The sequence below is a fragment of the Rutilus rutilus genome (genome assembly GCF_951802725.1).
Source record: "Rutilus rutilus genome assembly, chromosome: 5".
Lineage (NCBI taxonomy): Eukaryota > Metazoa > Chordata > Actinopteri > Cypriniformes > Leuciscidae > Rutilus > Rutilus rutilus.
In genome coordinates this window covers 38034312-38060738 of record NC_140213.1, presented here as the reverse complement: position 1 = coordinate 38060738, position 26427 = coordinate 38034312, and the positions used below count along the sequence as shown (strand labels likewise).

General features: G+C 37.5%; 2 protein-coding genes across 2 annotated transcripts; both read right to left on the bottom strand.

The window, feature by feature from the left end:
• Positions 1–604: 604 nt before the first annotated feature.
• On the bottom strand, positions 605–8595 carry wnt2 (wingless-type MMTV integration site family member 2; the record flags this gene model as incomplete). The annotated part of the gene is made up of 5 exons (XM_084409939.1): positions 8434–8595; positions 7986–8206; positions 5544–5821; positions 5126–5390; positions 605–810 (listed from the first exon to the last, which is right to left on the bottom strand). The coding sequence occupies exons 1-5, from the start codon at positions 8514–8516 to the stop codon at positions 605–607; spliced, it is 1053 nt and encodes a 350-aa protein (XP_084266065.1). The 5' UTR covers positions 8517–8595.
• Positions 8596–9979: 1384 nt separating this feature from the next.
• On the bottom strand, positions 9980–23434 carry asz1 (ankyrin repeat, SAM and basic leucine zipper domain containing 1). Its single transcript, XM_084408493.1, has 13 exons — positions 23276–23434; positions 23033–23135; positions 22824–22946; positions 20166–20280; positions 16277–16388; positions 15959–16093; positions 15507–15595; positions 15043–15115; positions 14745–14801; positions 14254–14366; positions 12223–12328; positions 11427–11540; positions 9980–10891 (listed from the first exon to the last, which is right to left on the bottom strand). Exons 1-13 carry the CDS (start codon positions 23366–23368, stop codon positions 10730–10732), a joined length of 1395 nt encoding a protein of 464 aa, XP_084264619.1. The 5' UTR covers positions 23369–23434; the 3' UTR covers positions 9980–10729.
• Positions 23435–26427: the final 2993 nt, after the last annotated feature.

The following is a 26427-nucleotide window of genomic DNA, read 5'->3' as shown; positions in this document are numbered from 1 at the left end:
AAACGTGTTTTTGTCTTCCCCTGATTCTGAATCAACATTGGCTTGGCTTTTCGTAGATGGCAAGAACTGAGGGGTTTTAAATGTTGTAAAAGCGAGATGGCGTTTTTATTACTCAACAGGTTAGAAGGGTATAAATTGGCATACCTGTATGTAGTTCTCTGAGTTCATTGTAAAGCATTATCTATTGTGAAGGGTCAGTTCATACGGTTGCTGTAGCGCTGCACTGGATTCATTTTCAAGGAAGTATGGTGTCCATTAATGGGTATAGCTACAGTAACGTCTTCAGCTAGTCATCTTGAGATCCTATCCATCTAAACTGGTTCTCTTAAGTGTAGTAGTGAATGATTTATGAGCAGTAGGATAATCAGTAGGATAATTTTTTAGTTATGAGAAAGAACCATATTCATCTGCAGTCGCGCAGAGCCCAAGCACAACCTGCGAAATTACATAGTGTACCTTTAAGTTGCTGGTCATTTGTGTATGCCATGCTGCAATGTCTGGTCTACTTTTATCTAACGCGCCCGAGAAAAGCACTGTACAAGGTCAAAGGTTTTGAGGTGGGATCTTTAGTTTGGAAGGTAACTGAAGTGCAGGAGTGGTGTGGTCATGACTGGGTTTTGCAGGTATGCACATCTACCTCCTCTTCGCAGTCCCTGCAGTGAACAGCACAACACCAGTGGAACTTGCACTCACACTTGGTGGTGCGGCTCACGCGTGATGTGTCATAGCCCCGCCCACAACACATGACCTCACAACTGTCAGCCCCGCGGGACGTACGGTTGCATACTCGCCCACCTGTGCCCAAAGATCCTGCAATAAGACAAAAATAAAATGAGACATCATAGGACTAAAAACTGTTCAAGGTATAAGTCCTCACTCAAATAACCATGTTTCCAACATACTGTATATGCAGTACCGGTCAAAAGTTTTAAAACATTACTATTTTTTTTATGTTTTTGAAAGAAGTCTCTTATGCTCATCAAGCCTGCATTTATTTGATCAAAAATACAGAATATTGTGAAATATTATTACAATTTAAAATAATGGTTTTCTATTTTAATTTACTTGAAAATATCATTTATTTCTGTGATGCAAAGCTGAATTTTCAGCATCTTCAGTGTCACATGATTCTAATGTGCTGATTTGATACTCAGTTATTATCAATGTTGGAGAACCTGTGATACTTTTTTCAGGATTCTTTGATAAATAAAAAGTTAACAAGAACAGCATTTATTCAAAATAGAAATCTTTTCTAACAATATAAAACCGAAATTACTGACCCCAAACTTTTGAACGGAAGTGTATATTGTTACAAAAGATTTCTATTTTAAATAAATGTACATTTTTATTCATCAAAGAATACTGAAAAAAGTATCACAGGTTATAAATAAATATGAAACAGCACAACTGCTATATATACAGATCCTTTCCAAAAAATTAGAATATCATGGAAAAGTTTATTTATTTCCATAATTCCATTCAAAACGTTAAACTTCCATAGATTATAGATTCGGGGCCCACAACTTAAACCATTTCAAGTATTTAGTTGTTTATTTGTACATAATTTGGGCTTCCAGCTCATAAAACCCACAAAAACAGGATTTCAAAAAATTAGAATATTACATGAAATCACACAGTAATTACACAGTGATACCATGGTCATTGAACCAGGATTTGGTTATTTTGGCAGTGTGGGCAGGTGCAAATCCTGCTGGAAAATGAAGTCAGCATCTCCATAAAGCTTGTCTACTGAAGGAAGCATGAAGTGCTCTGAAAATGTCCTGGTAGACGGCTGCGTTGAGTGGACAGCACAGTGGACCAACACCAGCCGATGACCAACACAGACTGTGGAAACTTCACACTGGACTTCAAGCATCTTGGATTGTGTGCCTCTCCATTCTTCCTCCAGACTCTGGGACCTTGGTTTCCAAAAGAGATGCAAAATTTGCTCTCGTCAGAAAAGAGGACTTTGGTCCACTGTGCTTTATTAAATCCAGAGTCAACGCAGCCGTCTACCAGGACATTTCCAGAGCACTTCATGCTTCCTTCATTTTCCAGCAGGATTTGCACCTGCCCACACTGCCAAAATAACCAAAACCTGGTTCAGTGACCATGGTATCACTGTGTAATTACTGTGTGATTTCATGTAATATTGTAATTTTTTGAAATCCTGTTTTCGTGGGTTTTATGAGCTGGAAGCCCAAATTATGTACAAATAAACAACTAAATACTTGAAATCGTTTAAGTTGTGGGCCCTGAATCTATAATCTATGGAAGTTTAACATTTTGAATGGAATTATGGAAATAAATAAACTCTTCCATGATATTCAAATTTTTTGGAAAGGGTCTGTATATATATATATACAGTTTAAAAACATATAACAAAATAAAAATGAGCTTTCCAAACAATATTTACAACAACAACAACAACAATAATAATCTTATGATTTTATATATTTTAAATATAAAAATGCTTTTCTACAAATACAAATTGATCATTCTTTTGTGATAAGGCCAGTGAAAATATTAGAAGGGCAGGTAAAACTGTTACTACTGGCCTAAAATAGCCAAACCTACCAATTAAAAGAAGTCATCCATCCACATACTTTCATCCATTAATATTGATACATTGTACTGCTAGAATCTATTAATGTAGTGAATATTTGAACAAATTCCTGAAGCAAGCAGACCTCGACTGAATAGTCATGTGTAGTGCCTGGCAGATGTCTGATAGTGTCCAGACAGCGCTGTCTTGAAGAGGCTGGGTTTGTCGGCACCATGTAAAAGGATGACCGCTTGGTCCTTGGTCAGATGAGGGACTGATGATAGAAGCTATCAAGCATTGCTCTGGGTCTTCATCACGTACTCATTTCAACGGCTCTAATCTCAACAACCCCGCCCTCTATGAGGCTGACGCGTCGCTGATTGTTGCTGATACAGAAATTGCTAAAGACCTTGTATAAACCCTTGCTTTAATGCTCCCTCTGAGTGACAATCTACAGCCTTTGTTTATAAAGATCCCTTCAATGCCAATCAACACTCAGAACTATACAAATAACTATTTTTCTTGGGGTTTAACCAATTTAGAGTTGGTTTAGAGCAAGGTTTTAAGATGAGAACAATCCTACAGTGAAGGCCTAGAACTGCAAATCTCTTCAGTAGCACCAGCATTGGTATGTCACCGCTGCTCTATTGAACTCAATCGCAAGTAGGCAGGCATGTGTCTGGGCATGACACGGCCACTCCTCCCACCCCCCACCCCCCCACAGCAGTTCATCAGGCTGGTATGCTGGGCGGATATCGTTTACATCATGGCCAGCCTTTACCTGAGCGTGGATCTGCTTATTGAATTAAGATGAGGGGGTGCCAAGAGATGAGTTTAACATGTGTGACCATGGTGAGAGCTAGTAATTGATTTCACACTTATGCAGTAGAGGTATAGTCTATGTCTCCTAAAACTGACATCAAACAGACTGCCCCGCCGAGAGTTTCTCACAAACCACCATGCTAGAGAGGTCAGCACTAAAATATGGTCGTCATGATTTTTTTTAAACGTGCCTTCAAAGCTAATGAGAAAAAAATGGACAAGATTTAACAAAAAAAAAAACATTACATTAATATCTTAATGTCCGAAAATTCTGACATCATCATGTCATTTTAAACCTGTATGATTTTATTTTGAAAAATATCTCAGGCTGCATCCGAAACTCACATACTCGTTCCCTACTTTATATAGTAGGCGAAAAACAGTAGGTGAAAAGAACCCGGATGACCTTCTACTTCCTGCAAGATTTTGAAGTGAGCATCGATGGATACTTTACTATTCCATTAAGCCAAGGGAGAGGATTTGTAAATGACAGTGAAGCGACGCAACTGACACCGAAAGTCACATGACAAGGACAACATGATGGATGTAGTATGTCTGGATAATATTCATACTACATACTGTACATTCATACTATATAGAGCATACTTTTTTAATGGTCACAAAGTAATTACTCATTCATCTATTTAGAGTATGCGATTTCGGACACAGTCTCAGTGTTTTTTTTCCCTTGTCCATACATTAAAAGTCAGTGAGGTCCAATGTTATTTTGGACCCCATTGACTTCCATTGTATTGACAAAAAAAATGTCTGGTGTTTTTTTTTTTTTTTTTGTAGTCTGCAGAAGAAATAAAAAAGAGGTACAATAAAAAAAAAGTCACACAAGTTTGGAACGACATTTTTGGATAAACTAGCCTTTTAACTGTTTTTCCAGCTTTTATGATCATGCAAAATTGATATGCTTATAAATGGGCAGTTATACTGACATACAATAAATAATAAATACCTAAAGTGGGTTCAACCTTCATCTCAGGGCACTTAAAAGAGACATGACCTACCTCTCTAAATATTCCTGCCAGTTTTAGACAGAAAATATAGAGGTGCCGCCGTGGAAGGCAGTGATTTATAGCATTTGCGCGTAGGGATTAAATTTCAGCTCCCGTTCTGCCCACAAAACTCTGGTAATGTGTCTAAACACAGCGTCACCTGATAGCAGGGATCATCTGCAGTCTGACAGGCACCCCCTCCCTTACTGTTTCCCACATAGGTACACCTGGTGTTATTCAGTATGTACACACACACACTAAAAAGTAAAAAGAGATAAACTCTGCCTTAGGGAGGGAATCTTTACCGGCATTCAGGTTACAGGATTGGGTTATGACTATTGTGTATGTAATAACCAGCTAAATAGCTCCCGTCCTCTGATTACAACGGTGTTTTGGGGGCAAAGACTAATGCCTTGCTGATTTTGAGCAGAGAGTGTGGGAGTCTTGCAGGGTGGAGACACAAACAATGGGTTATGAAACATGTTGGAACACTACAGATTTGATATATCAACTTAATTCACCTCTTTAGGAAATAATTAAAAGGATAGTTCACCAAAAATGAAAATTCTATTATTATTGACTAATTTAAATTACTGACAGTTATTTGAAAAGAAAAAGAAAAAAGTGTCCACACAATGAAAGTCAATGCGGTTCAGTGTTGATTTGGACCCCACTGACTTCCACTGTTAAGACTTGAAACTTGAAAAGTGAATCATTCTTTTTAAGGGTTATGGTTTCCCCCCAGCACACTTACCAGATTCGTGGTCCCATATACAGTAGTCAGGTGAGTCTTCAAAGTAGACAAGGTCATTTTTGGTAGGCCTCTTAAACATCCTGTAAGCACTGGTGAAGCCTGTTCCATACTGGTTCATCACCACCTGAATGGCATTGTTGTACTTTTTGCGGAGATAGTCACCAGTCTGCCTGAAGTCTGCCATGGCTAACCAGCAGGTTCGTACATTGCATGAGCCACTGACACCATGACACTTACACTCCAGGTTCATAAAGCGCTTCACTGCCTGTAAATAAAAAAGAAGACAGTGTCTGTATAGTAAGCCTCTGACTGCTCCATCTCTGATTGCATGACAATATGGTCACGGATTATGATTTGTCGAGACTTCATTTCTCAATATGTGTCTCAACAGCTGTTTGCAAGAACACGGCCTTGTTACCTTCCTCCCTGCACGGTTGTTGTGCAAGTTCATGAGCGCTCGTGCATCTCTCTCCTTCCTCTCCTTGGCGTCAATGAAGACCTGAGTGAACTTGATAGCATGGTCAACATGATCGCTGCAGCCACCCCAGTCGAAAGATCCCTTGGCATCACGAGATGAGCCTTTTTTTCCGGGGTCGCAGGAGCAGTTTTCTAGCTCACCCTGACTGCACGCCCTGGCCAAGGTGTAGACCATTCCTGCTGAGGAGATGGCATAGACAAAGGCGGCCTCACGACTGCCTTAAAAAAAGAACACACACACAGAAGGGGAATAGCGTTTAGTGAGCATAAAAAATGTTGCATAAATTAGATAGGAGCAGGTAATTATTATTAGCAGAATATACACACAAAAAGATTTATATATATGAAATATATCATTAATATTTAATATAAAAATATAACAAATTTCATTTTATAATTAAAATATAAGAGTTTATAAGACATTACATTTGTGTGAGTATATCTATGTATCTATATACAGTATATACACACACACAGACATAAAAAACACATTATACATATTTAATTTGATATAAAATTCATTTAAATTACTCTTAACTTTTGCATAGGCTAATTTTTATTACTGTATATACACGGATAATTATTTTTTCATTTTATTTTGCATGTTATATTATACAGGTATTATAAATATTATAATAATTAAGGTAATAAAAATCACAATAAATTAATACGTTTCTGTTTACAGGTCAAGCCAATTCCTACAATAAATGCTGACTTTATATATTTGTAAACTGAAAACCTACTAATCTCATAATCCATTATAGAAATCTAAGGTTTACTTTAGAAAGACATATGTCTGAGAGAAAAAGTGTATGTCTGAGTTTGAGCATATGTGTGACGGAGATCCCGGTGGGAAGCATTAAGAGAGGGAAGAAAGAACAACAGTAACAAGCGACCGCCTGAACAAAAGTTATAAGCTGCAGCTTTTCACATGTATACCAAAGATGTTTCCGTTCGGCAGCTTTGTCAGACTGAAAGAGAATGCCTGCCATGCAATTGTTTTAAATTAGTGAGCTGACATTGACAATAAGTAGATTCTCACAGTGTCACAGAGAAGTCTTTCTGGGAGGTCTGAATGCCTTAAAGCAAGAAGATTAAAGTCAGAGGTTTAACCTAACTTTAATGTGCAGAGCAGCTTAGAGGCCTGGGACACAGAGTTACTTTGAGGATGTTCCCATTAATATGATTTTACGCGGGATGAGAAAATAGAGCAAGAGACACTTACAGTTGCAAACCTAAAGTCACAAAACTGGCAATTACACCTAGTTAAAGCATCAAGCTGCTGAGCAGTTCTGAATGAACTCATCAGACAATAATCCAGCCTTTGTTCCCCAAACTCACATAAATCTTGAACACAATGAAAAGCAAAGGATACACTTGCATGCTAAGTGAGACTTTTGTGAGTTATCGATTCAAATTACATCTAGACATCTTGAGATGATCACAGAACAGTATTGTGTTGTTTATGGGTCAATGACATGACTTTTTCAGATCTGGATTTAGTTATTTAAATATATAGCCCTAAAATGCAATGCATACAGACAGTGACAAGAATATATATTTTATATTATAAACATGTTTGAGATTTATGAATTTACACTTAAAAATGATAAAAATTCTGGGTTGTTTCAACACATGTTTGGGGTCAAATATGGACAAGCCCAACCGTTGGGTTAAAAAAAAAAAAAGACAAAATTTAAATCAATATTTGGGTTTGAAACATTGGTTGAAACAGCCCAGCATTTTTTTGTGTGTAAATAATTGTGATATGTCTTATGGGACTTAAAGTCACAGCCCATGTGTTAGATTTACCAGGTGGTGTAACAGTCTGGAAACTGAAAAAGAAAAAAGAAAAAAATACAAAGAAAAGAAAATATCGTGTTATTTCTTTAAAAAATTATTTGCAGACAAAGTCAGTGTGTGGTATAACCATAGACGGGTATAACCAACTTGAATACAATTTTACGGTCAACAACATTTTGTTTTCAAGAGTCAATAAATCGACAGTTTTTTTTATTTTTATTTTTTATGTAAACTAAAATTAATAGAAGGATTAGGCTACATTACTAAGAACTTGCCACATGTTTTAAACTTGTTTTTTCTCTCCTTTAATAATAACCTCATACATCCTTTGATCCTTGTGTCTCATAAGCCCATATAGGCTACTATCTTTTTATACTATCTAAAAAATCTGATAAAAATCAAACACACTGTGCTGCACACACACAGATGAGCAAAGAAGGGTCAAAAGCACACCCAGTTCATCAAGTTTTACTTTCTGTAATAGGATCTGATATCAGATAAGGAATTTCACTGAGTGCAGAGAACACACTGTATGTACAGCCCTTATACACTTGAAACAATGCACTTATGCCTTACTCACTTCGATGCAGAAGCCTCCCAAAAAGATTGTGCTCGCGCGCCATGGTATTGCAATTCCATCGGTGGTTCCTGAACTGGTGCTGACATTCTCCAATCCAGTTTTTAATTCCAGCTCCTATAGCCTGCATCACCTTGGGATGCTGGCGGCACAACTGGCGTTGTTTGTTAATTAACCCCGGGATGTTGTCGCACATCACTTGCGATCCAAGAGTGCCCATGTACCTGCATAAAAGATGAAAGCACAGGGAATGAGCGATGGGAATCTCTTAAACACAGTCATCAAGTTTCAACACACAACTGCGTAGCCTACTCGGCACATTCACTTCACAAAATAAAATTTCGCGTAGTTTAGTTTTTTTTAACCACATCGTACTCTAAAACTATTTACATTTCTTAACGAGAAAGCATTACTAAAAAAATATTTAAAATAAAACAAAAACTGTACCCACCACCACGATGCGTCGACCCTTGATGTGAACCAGCAAATTGCCACGGACAGATAAAAACATATTCCACTTGACAAAAAGTTCATATTATAAAAATTGTATTGATACACTCATTCGTTCAGGCACTTGCATGCAGTTTAACAACAAAACAACTGAAACATCGAATGCTGAGGCGGTCGGAGCAAATTGGTAATTTACTCTTCCCAGATCAAAAATCAAGTGGAGTGACGCGACACAAGTGAGCTGAGCGTCAAAGCATCGTGATGTGTGATGTGTAGCGCTGCACACACAGCCTGATGCTCGTCCTGGGGCTGAAGTGGCTGAAGATAGCTGATGATCTCCTATCAGGTTTAAATTGCTTACACAAGGGGTGGGCGCAGTCCTGCCTCAGGAATGAAGTGAAGAAATTAGATGTCTGAAAGTATCTGTTCAGGCTAGCTTGACACCAGCCACAAGTTTTGGCTTATTTCCAAAGCAGCGAAAGTGTAGAATGTGGTCCAACGTGAAATGCCTATCCATACCCTCCTAAATCCTAGCACTTTAATAAATAATGCATTATTATTATTATTATTATAAGGCCTGTTAGGCAATCTCTTTATTTATTTGTATTATTCATATTAAATTGATCACTCGGTCCATTTAGGCCAATTAAATTTATTGTCCTATAGAATTGAGAATCAGAATTTTTTTTTTTTACCTTGAAAAATATCTTTCTCAGAGAATAAGGCTTAACTGACTGAAAGCACACTCATCCTCTCAACAAACATGTTCCGCTCTTGATGATGTGCATTGAAATTGGATTATCACATTCTTTTGAACTTTTCACGAACTGTTCAATTGTCGCACAGAATTTCCTCTATCTTTGATCACCAGTTATGTGAAAGAATTAATTTGTCCTTCTTCCTTGTATTGTAAGGTCCTTTCTACTGATGGGAACCAAGATTATTAGGAAAACCGGATTCTTCTTGTGATCCCCGTGAAAAGGGCGCGGTCGCGAGAGCGTGGAGAAGACTTGTCATCGGTAATATGATGGAATTTAAATTGGCCTAATTTCATCCTTTTCAAGTCAATAAGGAAAGACCATTCTGAATCCTCTCAGTGGTTTTTAAATATCATTATCCCTAAAAAATAATATTATTATATAGAGAAAGATTATCTGATGAATCTGGCCGTTATGATTTATTTTTATTATAAACGCCTTGAAAATTGGATAACCAGTGCGTAACTTATTCAATGACTCTTATAGTAACCAACTTAAATCTTTCGGTAAGTGTCTGGACGCAATCAATTGAGTTATCCATTATTGAGTTATTAGACTAAAACAGAAAACCAATTATTTTTCAGCAGGTGTAAAACTATAATAATCCGACAAACAATTACAGTTTTTAAGTTTTGTCGAGGTATCATCCGATCAAACAGTCCGTAATGGTTATCTTCTTAGAACGACGGTATTTTTGTCTAGGGATATACATTTAGCACACTCTGATGAACTTATAATAGTTTAAAAACGTTTTCATAAACTCTGTAGAAAAGTAAGCAAGGCTCATACCCAAAAACACATACTTGACATTGTTACAGCTTGGAGAACGAGTTCATCAATCACCTTCTTCTAAGGAGAGTCAAATGTCAAGTAGTTCTTTTACATGCATATTATTTGACATAACTCCTGCTAACACACATTATATACAATGCATGCAACCAAAAGAAATTGCCTAATAAAACAACTGCCATTCTTTGCTGCTCATAGATATGTCTTAAGTAACACTCAGATAGGGCTTTCAGGAAACTGCATGCATATGCCAGATTACATTTCACTGTCAAACAATGAACATGTAACAAGTATTTGTTCAATATTACTAAAGATTGATCCAAGCAATCAGCTTTCATCATGTGTAAGGGGGTCCTGCACCCCGGTTGGACTCACTAAGCACCCGAATAATGACATTTCAGCACCACAGACAGCGACTGGCGATGACTTTTCTTTTTGGGCCACCCAGCAAAATCAGAACAGGATTTCCCAAAACACGTTAGCCTCCAGCTCTGCTGAAATAGAAGCTGACAATATGATACAAAGCAATGAGAACGATAACGCGGAGGGTTGGGAGATATTTTAATATGCTGAAGTGAACGGTCTGTAAAACCAAAAAAACATTTAGCAGATTTACTTGAACAACAGTCTAGAAAAGCACCACAAAAAAGGGAATCGTAACATACCCCTAACGTAAACACAGAACATATGATGATTAATAAAATATTGGGGTAACAACTTAAAATGCATGCATCACTGAAATACATAACCTCAAAAACAGTTCAAATTTCTGTATCGTGACAACACAAATAGCAGCCCTGCTCCAATCATTCCAAGTCCAAGCACGGCAGCAAAACACTTGCGGACCTTTCCTCGCTGACCAGTATTAGAGTTTGGTTGAAGAGGCTGAAAGGTATGTTCTGTGTGGTCCGTCTGAGGGAAAATTAAGTGTTAAAAGAGAACAAATTCTGGAATTTATTTTAACAAGGTATGCCAATAGTATTGTTTATAGTTAAACAAAACTAATTACCAATTGCCTCAAGATTTCAGTGAAAACCCTCCCAAAACCCAGTATTTCACAACATCAGTATCCATATGGTATAGTGGAATCTGATGTATTTAAGCATTTCTATTTTAATATGCTGGCACAATCAAATGCTGACTGCTTTGAGACCAACAGGGGCAACAAGCAGCTGCAAACAGCTCTCACTGAACTAATTCCACAGTGGAGATTGATGAGAGTTGTGGAAATTCCCTGGAAAGTGCTAGCGGATTACATCCCTAGTTGATTCTCAATTAATCAACTGATTACCCTTCATCCTCATGAAAGAGACTATGGCGACATCTGAGTGGGATGCAATGGCTGCCCCTGTTGGTCTCGAGAGTATTTTTACTAGACAAAACTATTGTAAATAGAAGCATCAGAGAAGATGAAAGAAGAGGACAAAGGAATGTGGACATGACTGACCTTGCTGAGCAGGGTCTTAAGACAGAATATCTCTTTCTGAAGGTCTCCAGTCTGAGTTACTAGCTCGGTGCAAAGGGCTTGAGCCTCTTTCTTGGGATCACATGTGAGAACAACCTATCAAACAAAGGCGTCACAAACAAGCAGGCACAGAATGTGAGATACATTAGCTGTCTGCCTACTACTAATACTACTACTTCAGTTGAAAACGCTGAAAATGACACTTCATTTCAAATACACTTCATTTGTTCTCATCTATTCAAGGCTGTAATTATGGATCATTTCAGGCGCTTAGGGCAGTCACTCTCAAAAGTGCCATGCACATTTAAACACATTTAGCACATGGCCCATCAGAGATTTTGTGAAGTGAAGTGACTTTGAACATTAAGGTTGCATGATTGTTGCATCTTTTATTTATTTTTTTACAACAATGTACCATTAATTTAATTATTTTTATTTCAGATCCACCCAATATATGCTAACACTTTATTCTGATGGTCCCCGAACTGACATTTTACTGACTAGAAGTAACTTTGCAACTACATGTCAACTTAAATTTACTAACCCAAACCCTAACACCTAATCTCACAGTCTACCAATACTCTGAGAGTTAGTTGACATATAGTTACTAACTATAAGTAACTTTTGCAACTAACTCTCAGTGTATTGGTAGACTAGTAGAATGTCTAAAGTGGACCATTGAAATAGTGTTACCTAAGCAATGTGTTCCAGACTGCCACAAATCAATAGATTTAGAAGTCGTGTTTTACAAAGGACGCAGATACAGTACACAACGAACCTCAGAGGGGCTACGTGGGAACCTGCTGATGACATCCTGTAAGGTTTCTGTCAAGTAACAGCACTGCTGTCTCAGGCTGATCAGAAAGTTTAGAAAATCTTCACTCCTGAGGAAAAGAAGACATTTCACAAATTACACCCTTTGTTCAAGAACTTATAAAGTAGTTAAATAAACATTCCACTTCCTCTATGCTTAGCCTTTACATAATGGAGTGCTGAATGGATGATGTATTTTTGTAGAGCAAAAGCTGAGAAAAAAAAAAAAAGTTAGCATTTTAGCACTTCGGGTTCCATCGTCCTAAAGTCAATGGGTTTTTTGAATGGGTTTTTGGTTAAATGCTTGAAATAAGGTCTGTGGTTATCAAGCTCACAATATTTTCATGTTTTATTCAAAAACATCAGTAATTCCCCTTATTTTTTTACTACGGTTGCTAACAAGTGGCTAAATAGGACTACAGAGGATGTCGGGAACATTAAACATCATCAGCCGAACAGGTAAACTCATCTACTCACTAGTTGGCTTTTACAGCCACACTGTGTTTATAATCACACACTTGCAAACCATTCAAACTTTCAGGGAAAATGAAGACTGAAAGAGTTGTTTGAAGCTTAGTGATGGTGACGTTGAAGTCGCGTGACCATGGTGTAGTTCCTGTAAACCTCCAGCAATTGTATTGACTTATTTTCAGTATTTTCATTTGTGAAGATTATGAACAAAACATTTTAAAATCATTGATTTATGTTTGTCACAGAGAAATTACAAAAGCCTATCAGCTTTTTAATCGAGGGAACCAGGGTGATGCTAACTTCCTACAAAATTATGTCATTACTGCAGTGCACTGTACCCCTGTACACAAGATTATCACCATGATAAATTTTTTAGGAAAAATTGAATAGTCTATTTTTTCTTTTCAATGACAAACATTGAAAGCTGAAGAAAATATCTCTTAAATGACCAATGGTATCACTTCATTTGTTGACAGCATTCTTGGCGCACTTCTACCATCACTTACAATTTCAAACTCCTGTAATGGCTCACACATACCGCACGATGTTGATAGTGTTATCTTAACAGAGCATTTCCCCAAGCAGCCGTTTTCTTCTCCTAACACTCTGTCAGAGCCCGTGGTAAACACTGTCAGACGCTGTGGAGTTACTATCTTCTCCAGGACGGAGAGATGGGCTCGGAGGGTCACTTTGTTAGTTTTTCTATGACTGAATGAGTGATAGGCTCTTGTGGGACGACTAAGTGCTGGGTTAATGTCACCGTCCCAACAGGCACCATGAGCAGATCCATCAAATTGTATCAGGGCATGCATGCTGGCTATTAATTGCATTTTAAATAATTCAACCACTCAAAATAAACAATTGCAGTTGAATCTATTAATAATATTTGTAAATCATCTTTGCCCTAAAAATAACATCAGCATCAAAGCTACACATTACAGCTATCTGCCGGAAACAACTTATGAACTCTTGTGAAAGCGGCAGTGCTTATGTTTACATACATCCCATTAGGCAGGAAATAAACTGTGGCGATGAATTTCACTGTAACCCTATATCCTTTTAATGCGTGTTTACGGAGGACCTATCAGTAGAGGATTTAACCGCATAATTTACTGTGTGTCCGTCTGCCCTCTCTGTACCTCCCCGACATTGAATAAAGAAATTACAGATTGATTAGGTTCATTAAGCGTGGACTTTAAAGTCAAACATGGCCGCCATGCCGCCTACTCACCGCCATCCGTCAGAGCCCGGAGCGTGCAGAAACGGCACTAGTTCATTTCTCACCTTACAAATCATTACTAGAGCTTAAACCATTAAGACAGGCTTACATGGAAGCCTTGTCAAGACACTGTTGTCCTGCTGCGAGTTTCGCAGCTCATAGCTGCACTGCAGACTGTTACCTGCATGGGAAACTGTTCATAGGACTCCATAACTGATGACGAATGAATGAATATGGTTTGAATTTGATGTGGATACATAAACATACAATAAAGTTAAGTTTAGCTTTAGGCTTGATGAGCTTTACCCGCTGTCTATGTTATTAAGAGGCGTCAGGGTGTCCAGATCTACTTTATCAAGGTGCATCTGCTCCATGGCGCTGAGAATCTTCTTTTGATCCTCAGGATCAGTTACGCCAATCTACAAAGAGAAAGAAAGCTGATTTATCATTTTATGGGATGGATGTGCGCGTGTGTGAGAGAACAAAATATTTTTGTTTAAATATAACAGTAATCGATATTTCTTATATCCTGTCTGTCTTGCTTATATTTATATATTGAATCATTATACTAGCTACACAGTGACTGTCATTTCATTCTTGAGCAGAACAAAATAAGCAAAGCTGCTCATGTGACATAACCAAAGCCAAAATCCAATCTTACTTACAACCAAATAGTATTCTTTTACTGCCTTACAAGCTCTTTATCTCCATACAGTATAGTTCTATCCACTAACTTTGGACGTGTTTGTTTTGCACAATCAATCTTTCTATCTTTTAAAAATGCTCAATCTACATACCTTTTCCAAATCCCCCTTCTCCATGATCAACAAGTCGCTCCAAGTGACATCATGATCCTGCCAGTGTAAAAAGTAAACAGAGGTGTAGGAGACATAGGAGAACTGAAACTTAAAATTAACATTTGTTAGAAAATATTGATTATCTTTGAATTTCAATGTTGATTACCTTCATTTTATTTTACTTTACAATGCAGGTCTATAGTGCGACCATAATTAATTTAAAAAAAACTCACAGATCAAATTTTATATAGATTCTATTGTAAACAAGTGTAACAATAAAATAAATCGACTGGCTCACCACCATGATGTCTGAGAGATAATCCAGACTCAGACCATGCAGCAGCAGTTCAATATCACTCAGCTTAGAAGAACTGTTAGATTAAGCCCAAAGAATGACCTCTCATTAACAATATCAATATCTGATCCCAACAGTTTTTATATTGATTTGTAAGGCTATTAAATTTGTAGTGAGGACCAGAATATGCTACCCATCTGTATATTTATACGCTCAAAAAGGTTACATTTATCTGACCAAAAATAGAGTTGAACTGTAAAATGTTATTACAATGTAAAATAACAGTTTTCTATTTTAATAAATGTTCTTCCTGTGATGGCAAAGCTGATTTTCAGCATCATTACTTCAGTCTTCAGAAATCATTCTAATATGCTGATTTGCTGCTCAAGAAACTATAAGAGCAAAGTATTTATTTTCAGTCACCACCAGAGGGTGTTAAAAGCCAAGTCACAGACACATATGCTCACCTCTCTTTATTTTTAAACGGTGCCTCAGCTTTGGACTGTGCACTGGCATTTGCATTAGGGAGCTCTGGAGAATCAAGGATCCTGGAGATCTGAAGGAGCACAACTTTAATATTCCTCATTCTCATTCTCAAAAGCAAGAGCCATGTTTTACATTCATACTATGACATACTTTTTTAGGGGATGACTTATTCAAAACAAGTACCCATTTAAGAAAGTATGCGATTTCAGATACAGCCTCTATCTTTGAACAAACTGTTTTCAGACTCTTTGAGAAATGAGGTGATGTGCAATGTATATCATGAGAAAATGTAAGTTTTTTTTTTTTTTTTTTTAATGCATGTAAACATACTGTAAAAGAACTCCAAAACAAAATTAGGAAATAGAATAATAGGGGCACTTTAACTATAGTATTAAAAATGACAGAGTTCACAGCAGGGCAGAAGGTGACCTACCTCAGGGTAATTGAACACTTTGGCCATTTCAGATGCTGTCTTCCCTGTTTTGGTTTTGATGGACTTATCCGCTCCTAGTTGAAGCAGTTTCAACACGACGCCTTCATGTCCATACTGCACTGCTATTATGAGGGCCTGCTCCATCAGAACATTACAGTGGATACCAGAGGAGAACAAAATATTAGATGCTCAATTATATTAAACTTCTCTTAAGAACATCTGCTTAACTGTATTGTAAGAAAATATAGAGACAGTTAAATGTACTCTACATCTATTAACATGACTTATGATTATCACAGCCATTATTGGTGGTCTTACCGTATGTCCGTTATCGTTCTGAAAGTTCAGCTCTGCTCCATGTGACACCAGCAAATTAATCAGCTTGCAATAGCCATCTCTGGCAGCCAGCATCAGGCACGTCATACTGGACCTGAACAAAGGCCAAAAACAAGACTCCAGAGAACTGGCAGATGTTACTGTGATCATGCTGCTGGGTACGAATCACACATACAGGGGATATGTTCTCTGCCACATTTAGATTTAACACGAGTCATTTATTGCAATAAACCGAAGTGGAATTGTTAGAAGCAAAGTGTAATAGTGATAAACTAAGCCTAGTGACTTTTTGCTATAGTCAACATCTTAAAGTAAACTGCAGTGTTATGGCAGTTTCATGAAAACAATATCTGAAATGACACCAAATGAAACCCTTGAGAATGACAGAAGACACAGAAATTCAAGCTTGTCACCCTTTACTTCTCACGGTAAATATATTCGTAAACAGATGTTTCGTGCCCCTTCAGATTTTTTAACCAAATGGATTTTAAAAGCAACTAGGGCTGTCAATAATGATTATTTTGGTAATCGAGTAATCAGTCGATTATTTTGACGATTAATTGGTTAATTTTTTGTGGTAATAAAAATAGACCTTTAGAAAAAGGTTAAATAATGCGGTTCATAGATTCTCGTCCACTCTGAGGAATGCACCACTTCCGATATTTTTCCGGTAAATTGCAATCTAGGATTTTTTTTAAATCCAGCACTAGAGTTTAATCAAGGAATCGTGACAGCGCTAAAAGCAACTTCCACATATTTTTCATAATTAATTTGCACAATTAATTGTAGTCAGTGTTATTTTAGTATCATTGAGATACTATTATAGTTATTAATATTCAGAATTTTCCATTTTCTTAATTTTTTTTTTAAATTGTGTGCCTGATATTTTTATTTGATTGCTTAAAATGTCCATATAGTTATTGATTTTTATTTCAATTTTATTTTAGGTATTTTAGTAAATCACGTTAAACTAAATGAAGATGAGAATTTTATTTATTTAATTTCAATTAATGTGCATTTTAACTCAAGTTACACATTTTTTTTATGGTTTTAGTTTGTTAACTACTAACTCTGTGGTCGTCATTTTTATGTTTTTTTTTTATGTCCATGTAGTTTTCATTCATTTTTATTACAATTTTGGTGATTTTAATACATAAATGCATTTAGTTTAATTTGATTTCAGATAATGTGTATTTTATTTCAAGTATGTTTTTTTAGTTTTAGTTAAATATAAAAACCCCGATTGTAGATTTGGTTCATTACAAAAATAACTATACTAATATTAGGTTGCAATTTTAAATGGAGGCCTCCTTGCATGCTAAACAAAAATGTACATCTAGGCTAAAACATCTGACAGTTCTTATAAAGAACTACTAAAATGTTAGTCATGTCTGATCTTGCTTAGAGCGCCAAGTGAGTGTGGACAACCACTGAAGCCCCCCTCATAAAAACAGGTGCATGACGCCCCTGTTTGTAAATCACCCCTTAAACGTATAAAGAGTCAAACTGTGCCAAAGTAAACAAAGACAAAAACATTCTACACCTAGCTTAGGACAATCCATTACCTGCAAAAAGCACAAAAGAGGAACTTTCTAGTCGTCTGTGCTTAGAGCTTGCGTCACTGTTGTAAATATACACTTTTATCTAAAGATCACAGTGTCAAACCATCACACCTTAAGTCTATGGGAAAATTCTGAGGCTATTAATCAACATGGGTGGCATTTCCCAGAGAAGGTGATGGTGGCAAACTGAACTCTATAGCGTGGGGCACAGGTGAGCAAGGGCACCATCATTCTTCATCTTGACATTATCTCCTCGCTATCTACGCATTTACCCTTCAGTGACTGTATTTGTGATAAATGTGTATAGTCTTAAAAGTATTTTCCCAGGCTGTCCTTCTACCAAAACCAAGGGAGCAATAAAACTTATTGAATCAATAAAACGATTCTAATTGCCGTAAACAGGGTTTATACTACGGGTAAGATCATAATTCTCAAGTATTTACATAACTGGGAGTTAGTAAGAAGCAGTTATAAATGCTTCTCATATACTAAACTAAAATTAGGAACAGCATATGCTTGTCAGCATTGATGCTTAAAAGCCTCACCGGGCACATCATCAAATAAACTACATGAATGAAAGGAAGAGGCACCAGCAGAAGTCTTGAAAAATTAGCCAGTAAAATATGCTTTCTGTAAGGCCACACGTGCAGCCCCCTTTATTTATTTCAATTACACTATCAACAAACAAACCCCCTGCAGTTCACTTACAAACCCCCGTTTGAGAAACCCTGGCATATGCATTTGCAGGTACGTACAGCATATATTTTTGAGAGCTGTTTGGTGCAGTTAGATGACCCCATTATCAACTCAATAAGTGCTTACACCATACAGTACTCTATTTATATTATGTAATCAGAGACATAATGCATGCAAATTAAAACGACTCACCCCAATACCATAATCACAATGTTACATGAGGTGATGCATTTAAACATCTATTATATGCCTGTGATTTCACATGTGAAAGAGAATGGTAGCCAAATGTAAAATTTTGGTCTCAGCAATTTCAAATAATGAAATCTCAACTAATCTGAAACAGGCCCCCTTCCCAAATGATGTCTGGCTTAGTCTAAGCATGCTGTATTTGTTAACAAAGAGATTCAGGGAAATGCAGCTGCTGCATATTGTAAGTTACGTGTGGAGCACTGAGAGGGCAGAGGAAGAGGATGAATCTTTGACAGGCCCAACGTCTCCCTGTACCTTGTTAACGAACTTTAAATATTTTGTCTGGATGGGGAAACAATCACTTTCTCACCAGTCAAGTGAGCAACATGCTTGTTGACACTCCAGATCATGTGAGCGGTTTGGGTGACAGATGATAAGCAGCTGGAGGCTGCCCTGAAAAATGCACTATTGAGTACACATCACCTCCCAAACAGAGTTGTTAGGAAGACTTGTTTAAAACACTGTCTGGCCAGTGTTAATGTTTTGTAGCTGGTGGGAGCATTTTTTCACATACTCTCAATCAACAGGGCTAGACAGCGCTTGTGACTATTTGTTGTTAATTTTGGATGCATGTGGATGAGATAGTCTTAATTAAATCATTGATTCTCAAACTTTTTGATTCCAAGGCCCCCCGGATTGATCACGACAACATTTTCTAGTCATTTGTAACTTAGTGAATAAATATTTTAAGAAATATCATTACTCAATTGCTACCCAAAAAAAAAAAAAAAAAAATTGGAGAGCTCGGCATCACAACAACGTATATTTATTACTTTTACAAACTAGGCATATATCCAGATTCTTCAAGACAGTGGGAATTTAATTTATTCTTATTTTAATGCTTGTTTTACGTTGATGCAATAGAGAAATGAACAAAACTGATAATCACCGAGGCACTTAATGTGAGAGATCACTGTAGTCAACATGAATATTTTTCTTAAATGCCAAAGAATAAACTACAGAAGCAAGATATTGTCAGAAAACAAAACAAAAAAGATTGTAAAATTAAAATTTTAAAGTGAGACTGAAAATGGGCTTCCATAATATACAAACTATAAAGGTTGACAACATCATAAATGAGATTTAAAGGAACCATTTTACTCCATGTCAGTGGCATGCACTTGGGGCTTGAGCCCCCGCCCCTTTAATCGCTAATAGTAAAGTGTCCTATGGTTGTATTGCGGTGCCCCCTGGAACGCGATTTCGCCCCTGCGGAGGTCTGTGCACGCCACTGTCCGTTAGCCATGTGACGTCCATGTCAATTAGCAAAAATAAATGAGTAACATTTGACTAGTAAAATTCCACAGTAGAATTCATCAGCATGCTATGCAGGAGCAGTCACACCTGCAAAATACCTTTCCTACCTGTTGCAGACATTCGGGTCAGCGTTGCGACTGAGCAGCAGAGCCACACACTTGGTGATCATCTCTTCTGAGGCAGACGTTGCTGTGCAAGCAGCCATCAGAACCGTATAGTGGTCTGTGTACAGAAGTTAGGGAAAAACACACACATACCATTTCATAATCAATTAAAAATTCTCACAAATATTCTCCAATGGTAATTGTTCATACCACAGGATGGACATGCTTGTACATACGTCATGTGAGTCTCACATGGCCTAATGTTGTTGGACAAAGACACTGTTAGTACTTCGGTCACGTATCCGACCGGGAGCAGTTCTAATGTTGTGTTGTTGCAGAAAGGAGACCCATCTATGTTAGGGTTTTGTGTGTTGTGATGATAGCTGCGTTTAGACTGCAGGAGCAGGTCTGCTTGGGAGTAGGATGCAGACATAGTTTAGTTGCGTCTGCGGTGGAGCACGAAAATAAATAAAGCTCCAGTGTTGGGCCAACGCAATGACGCCAGCACCACGCTCTGTATACCACCATTATCAATCACTTGTACATTCTTCCCCTTCTGTGCGGAACACAGACCAGGAAGTGGCAGCTGCATTCACATTTAATTATTTCCTGTCTAAGCCTGCAGCTTCAGTTGCTCGAGACCCCCTCTGGAACTCCCCCTCCATCTCTTCCCAGTGGACACAGCGGAAGTGTCTACATCGCTTCAGTCGCTCATGTGCCGACATTTCACCTTGACCAACACATGCATTCAATTTAAAAAAAAAAAAAAATTAACAAAGACAATGTGTAAACGAAAAAAACACCAGCAGATTAATTACACGTTACAATAGTTCGGCATGTGCGTCACAAACATTAAGTAATAGCAGATGAAGGACACTAAGGCAAACTAATTGGTTTCCATCCTCGCTAGCACGTGGGTTGAAATCAAAAGAATGTTACCAACATCAATGTTAAGCGTATTAATGAAAACCAAACTATTCCCCCTGAAGGATTAAGTCTAGCCATGCTCTTTTGATTTGATATCATTGGGTTCCTTCCCGGTGGCTGATGCAAAACCCCATCCTCTCCAATAAAAACCCACAAGAGTCAAAGGAAGGCCATGTGGTGCAATGGCAGATTGACAGCACCTGCTCTCACCTTATCAAACTAAACCTTTGACCTTAAATCCTTAAAGGTTCACCAAGTATAGTACACCTTTATGCACCTGATAAGTTACTGATGGCATTGTAGAAATGCTCTATTCGCAGATAGCTTGGAATCACTGGCCTATAACAGAAAAAAGGCCTGTCCCAATAGATGCACTTGTGGTTTTTTTCCACTTCAAAGCGTCTGAAAAAATACTAAAGGCTTAGTGCCCTTAACACACACTAGATATAATACCGTTTCGAAGCATATCCCATCATTCATCATGTTCACAAACTAATGTGCCCCAAAATCATGATTGGGGGAAAACTTTCTGGTTCAAGTTAATTTAATTAGATAATATAATTAGATTACCTATCATTTGGTGGTAAAATGTAAAGTGTTGCACATTTTATTGGTGCAGAGATGAGTACAGATATGTGTATTTTGTAAAATGTTGGCAACTGCTTTTAATCAGAATTAATTAAGTCAGTGGGGTCCACCAACTGGATGAAGGGTCTGGTTCCTAACACTCTTCAAAATATCATCTTTTGTGTTCAGTAGAAGAAAGAAACTCATACAGGTTTGGAACATGAGGGTGAGTAAATGATGACAAAACTTTCATTTTTGGGTGAACTATCCCTTTAAGTAGAAGCACCGCAATTAAATTATGTTGTGTTAAATACTACTGAACAGAAGTTTAGAAAAAAAAAAAAAAAAAATGATACCTGGATTTTTACAACATTTGAACACTTGGACCAAACACTGGAAATGTATCATGGAAGTAGACAAGTGCAAAGTGTGTATCCCCTTATCTAATGTGAGTTTATGTTAGTAATATAATTTTGTGTAAAAAAAAACAAACAAAGTGTAAAAGTTTCTAATGAGGATAAAAATCACCCAGGTGCCCATTTAAAGGGATCGTTCACCCTCAAGTTGTTCTAAACCTGTTTGCATTTCTTTCTTCTACTGAACACAAAAGAAGACATTTTGAAGAATATTGGTAACCACACAGTTGATGGGCACCATTGACTTCCATAGGGGTCAATCAACTATTTGGTATGAAAGTTTGTTTCCGCCACAGAATACAACAAATTTAAAAGATAATTGCGACTTTTTATCTCACTTTTTTTTTTTTCACAATTGCGAATTATAAAGTCAGAATTGCGAGATGTAAATTAGCAATTGTGAGAAGGGAAAAAAAAGTCAGAATTGTGAGATAAAAAGTCACAATTATCCTTTAAATTGTTTTATTCTGTGGCGGAAACAAGCTTCCATAGTTTGGTTACCAATTTTCTTCAAAGTATCTTCTTTTGTGTTGAGCAGAAGAAAGAAATCCATACAGGTTTGGAACAACCTGAGGGCGAGTATTGATGATGACGTAATTTTTGGGTGAACTACCGTGAAGTGTCAGTACACGCGGCAAATCTTAATATCTCGTTTAATCTTGCGATATAAAGTTCTGATACACGCATTAATGATTGTATGAGTGCCTTTTGAGAAACCTTGAATTGGATTATGGAGAAACTCTCCATTTACCTCTGCTGAAGTTTGCACTTGCGCCATGATCCAGCAGCAGTTCAGTGAGCTCATAGTGGGCCACATGGACAGCGCACATGAGAGGAGTCCAACCAAAGCCAAGCCTCGTCTCCACGTCCAGGCCTGTTAAAAGAGGATGAGATGGGCATATTTTTATATGTTGTGAAGCTTGTCTCGCCGTAATAAAAACTATAAATACACGAACACACCCCCGTCCAAGAGCTCGCGCACCAGGTCGACATTTCCTGCAGTAATGGCTCTTTTCAAGGTGGATACTTTATCTTCTCCATTCAAATGTACTTCCTCTGAGAACTGCCAGCCAGATAAAAAGTTGTTTTAATCATGCAAATAATTTGTGTACATTACTATCTTAAACTAAGTGGGCGAATGCAAGCCAAAATATAAAATGGTACAGTGTTGGAGGTGTTAAAAAATCTATTTATTACGTTTACCTCAGCGCATGGTTTTTTGTTTTTATCAGAATATCCAATATCCCACTCGTCGCTACTCCCATCACTTTCATCACCAGCAGGAAAGGCTGACATGATTATAGTGTACTATTAAGTTCCTGTTCACCCGATTGTGTTCTCATTAATGTCCTGCGTAATGACGTATGCGGCAGCCACGCCCAGATTTGTATATAAATGATACGACCAATAGAGAAGCGCGTTCTTCTAATGCAAATTCTTCTAAAATATCTATTTTATTTTTTACTATGTAATCTGTTGCTGCTTCTCGTTTATTTACCTTTTGCTAGAGGACACCTAAGGATACATATGTGCACTTTGTTAATTAGCCTATTCCAAAGTAGTTAGTAAATAGTTGCATAGGCCTATTTGATAATCTACTCTAATCTCATTGGCTAATTTTATTGAAATATATTAGGGTTTTTTTTATTCGATTTTTTCAAAGTACAAAAATCTAAACTGATCACATAACACAGATAATTGCAAAACCTGGTCCCATGCTTCCATAGTTCAGTCCACATAATCATTGTTTCAAACAAGATTATTGTAATATGTAATGAGAAAATTTAGTTTAATAAGAGAAACAAACCAGTATCATCTTATTCCAAATGAGTACTTTTAACAATCAGTTCATTCAACAACAAACAATGCATGAGACATGTCAAATCACCCTTGTTACTGAATTAATTACAGTAATTTAGGCTACAGATGCCACATTAGAAAATACACTTACATTGCCTAACTTATGTAATTGAATCCATAATGTTTGTAATAGTATCTATTCAGTGTGTAATCAAAAGGTGTGATGAAGTATGACACAACCATGAGGTTTTGTGCTAGAACAGGCAATACAGTAATTGTTTTCACTGTGCCATATGACTGAATTTATACTGTACCGTTGACCTTTACAGATGAGGGGTGAGTTACAGTAATGTGGCAGTCTCTACCATGGTAATAGGTTAGGTTTACAGTATGACATGGCATACATGTAATGTAAAATGCTGTATTTGACGCCGTCTGTCTCCACTGATGCATCTCTGATCAATCTGATGGTACAGTCATTGACTGTTTCCTCTCCCTTGTACTCTATCCTGCTCTATAGTCACAAATGACAAATTAGAACAGGTTATTATCTATAAATCACTAATGTAAAAATAATTCATTACATTTGGTTATCGGAAATTGCAAACAAGTTCTAAATGTCTATAGAATCAATATCTTTAGAAATCTATAGGTGTACCAAATGATTCATTGCTTGATTAACCATTATGTTCAGTTGGTTTAAATAGTAGACAAAATGTATTAAACTGAACGAGAAGATGAAGATGAAAAACAAAAGTTTGATAGTAAGAGCTTTACAAGCTTATTTTGTGTTTTTGATTATCTGTTGTCACTTTGTGGGTTTTGATTCTTGTTCCTTGTTCTTGTCTGTCATGTGATCCCGTTTCAGTCTTGTGATCCTGCCATGTGTCTTGTCATTGGTTAATCGTCTGATCACTGTTCACAGGTGTTCCTTGTCTTGTAATTAGTCTGTGTATTTAAGCCCTCATGTTTGCCCTGTGTCTTTGTCTGAATGTTTCTTGTTCTTGTTTTGAGTTTCCAGCCTTTGTTTTATGGTTGATCATGTGTTTTTGAATTAAAGTTGCATTTGGGTTCTCTACATCTTGCCTCCAGTGGATATCATTAAAGAATACTAAACCTAAACATGGACCCAGCAATCTGCCTTTTCCACCTCAGCCAAGGTAACCGTCCAGTCGCAGATTATGTGGAGGCATTTTGTGGACTATGGCAAGGGGTGGATTTCAATGATGTTTCGCCATGGACTTGATAAATCCACTTATCTCGTGCCTGCCAATACCCCTAACTGCACTCTGGTGCAGTACATGGACTTAGCCCTTCTTTTGAGCGGTTCTTAGTTTACTCTGGGTTCTGCGGACGAGGAGTTCTGCAAAACTACAGTACCATCCAAGCCTGAGCTTCTTCACGTCAGGCCATGCCCAGCCAAAGACTGTTCACGTCGGGCCTGCCGAGCCAGGGACTCCTCACGCCATGGCCGCCCGAAGGGTCGTTTCCACCCACGCTCGCCGTTGCCATGTACTGGTCCCATTCCCCTGCACTGGCCTGGCCCTCCATGCCTTCCCCCAAGACCGCCTCTGCTCCACCACCCTCCTGAACTATTGTGTTTTGATGGGCGTCGGGAGCCACCCATAGAGGGGGGACTATGTCATGTTGTGGGTTTTGATTCTTCTTGTTCCTTGTTCTTGTCTGTCATGTGATGCCGTTTCAGTCTTGTGATCCTGCTATGTGTCTTGTCATTGGTTAATCATCTGATCATTGTTCACAGGTGTTCCTTGTCTTGTAATTAGTCTGTGTATTTAAGCCCTCATGTTTGCCCTGTGTCTTTGTCTGAATGTTTCTTGTTCTTGTTCTGAGTTTCCAGCCTTTGTTTTATTGGTTGATCATGTGTTTTTGAATTAAAGTTGCATTTGGGTTCTCTACATCTTGCCTCCAGTGGATATCGTTACAGTTGTGATATTAGTAGAGTTTTGAGAACATGCACCTTACTTGTGAAAATGGTAAGCAAGTTTAAAAAAGACTATTAAAAACCATATATTATGAGCCCTGTGATGGACTGGCCGTCTGTCCAGGGTGTTTCTCCTGCTGGATGGATGAGTTATATATAAAAATATATATATTATTCAAAGAAATTAGGTTCATTTGCAACATTTGCAGAAGTCAATAAATAAAATGGCTCAGATTGTCAATTTACTAGCCTATATCAGTCTGCTCTTATGACTTGCATGCTGTGGCTTATCTGAAACTTCATAATTTCAGACAAAATTGCCATCTGAATAGGAACACTGAATAGACTTCATGTGATCTTCTTTCTCATTGTGACATCATAAACTGATTGTGGAATAGGCTACTTATCAAAATGAGTTATATAATTTACTTGGTTCCACAAAGGCAGCCATCAGTGGCCTCAAGATGTCACTATGCTGAAGATTCATCTAGCCTTTTTACAGAATCATGAATCAAAATGTCTGGGACAATTTAAGTGAAAAGTTAAAATGAAAGAAAAAAAGATAAGCTAGGCCTATATTTGATAATTCCCATTTTTGCTGTAATGGCAGCGC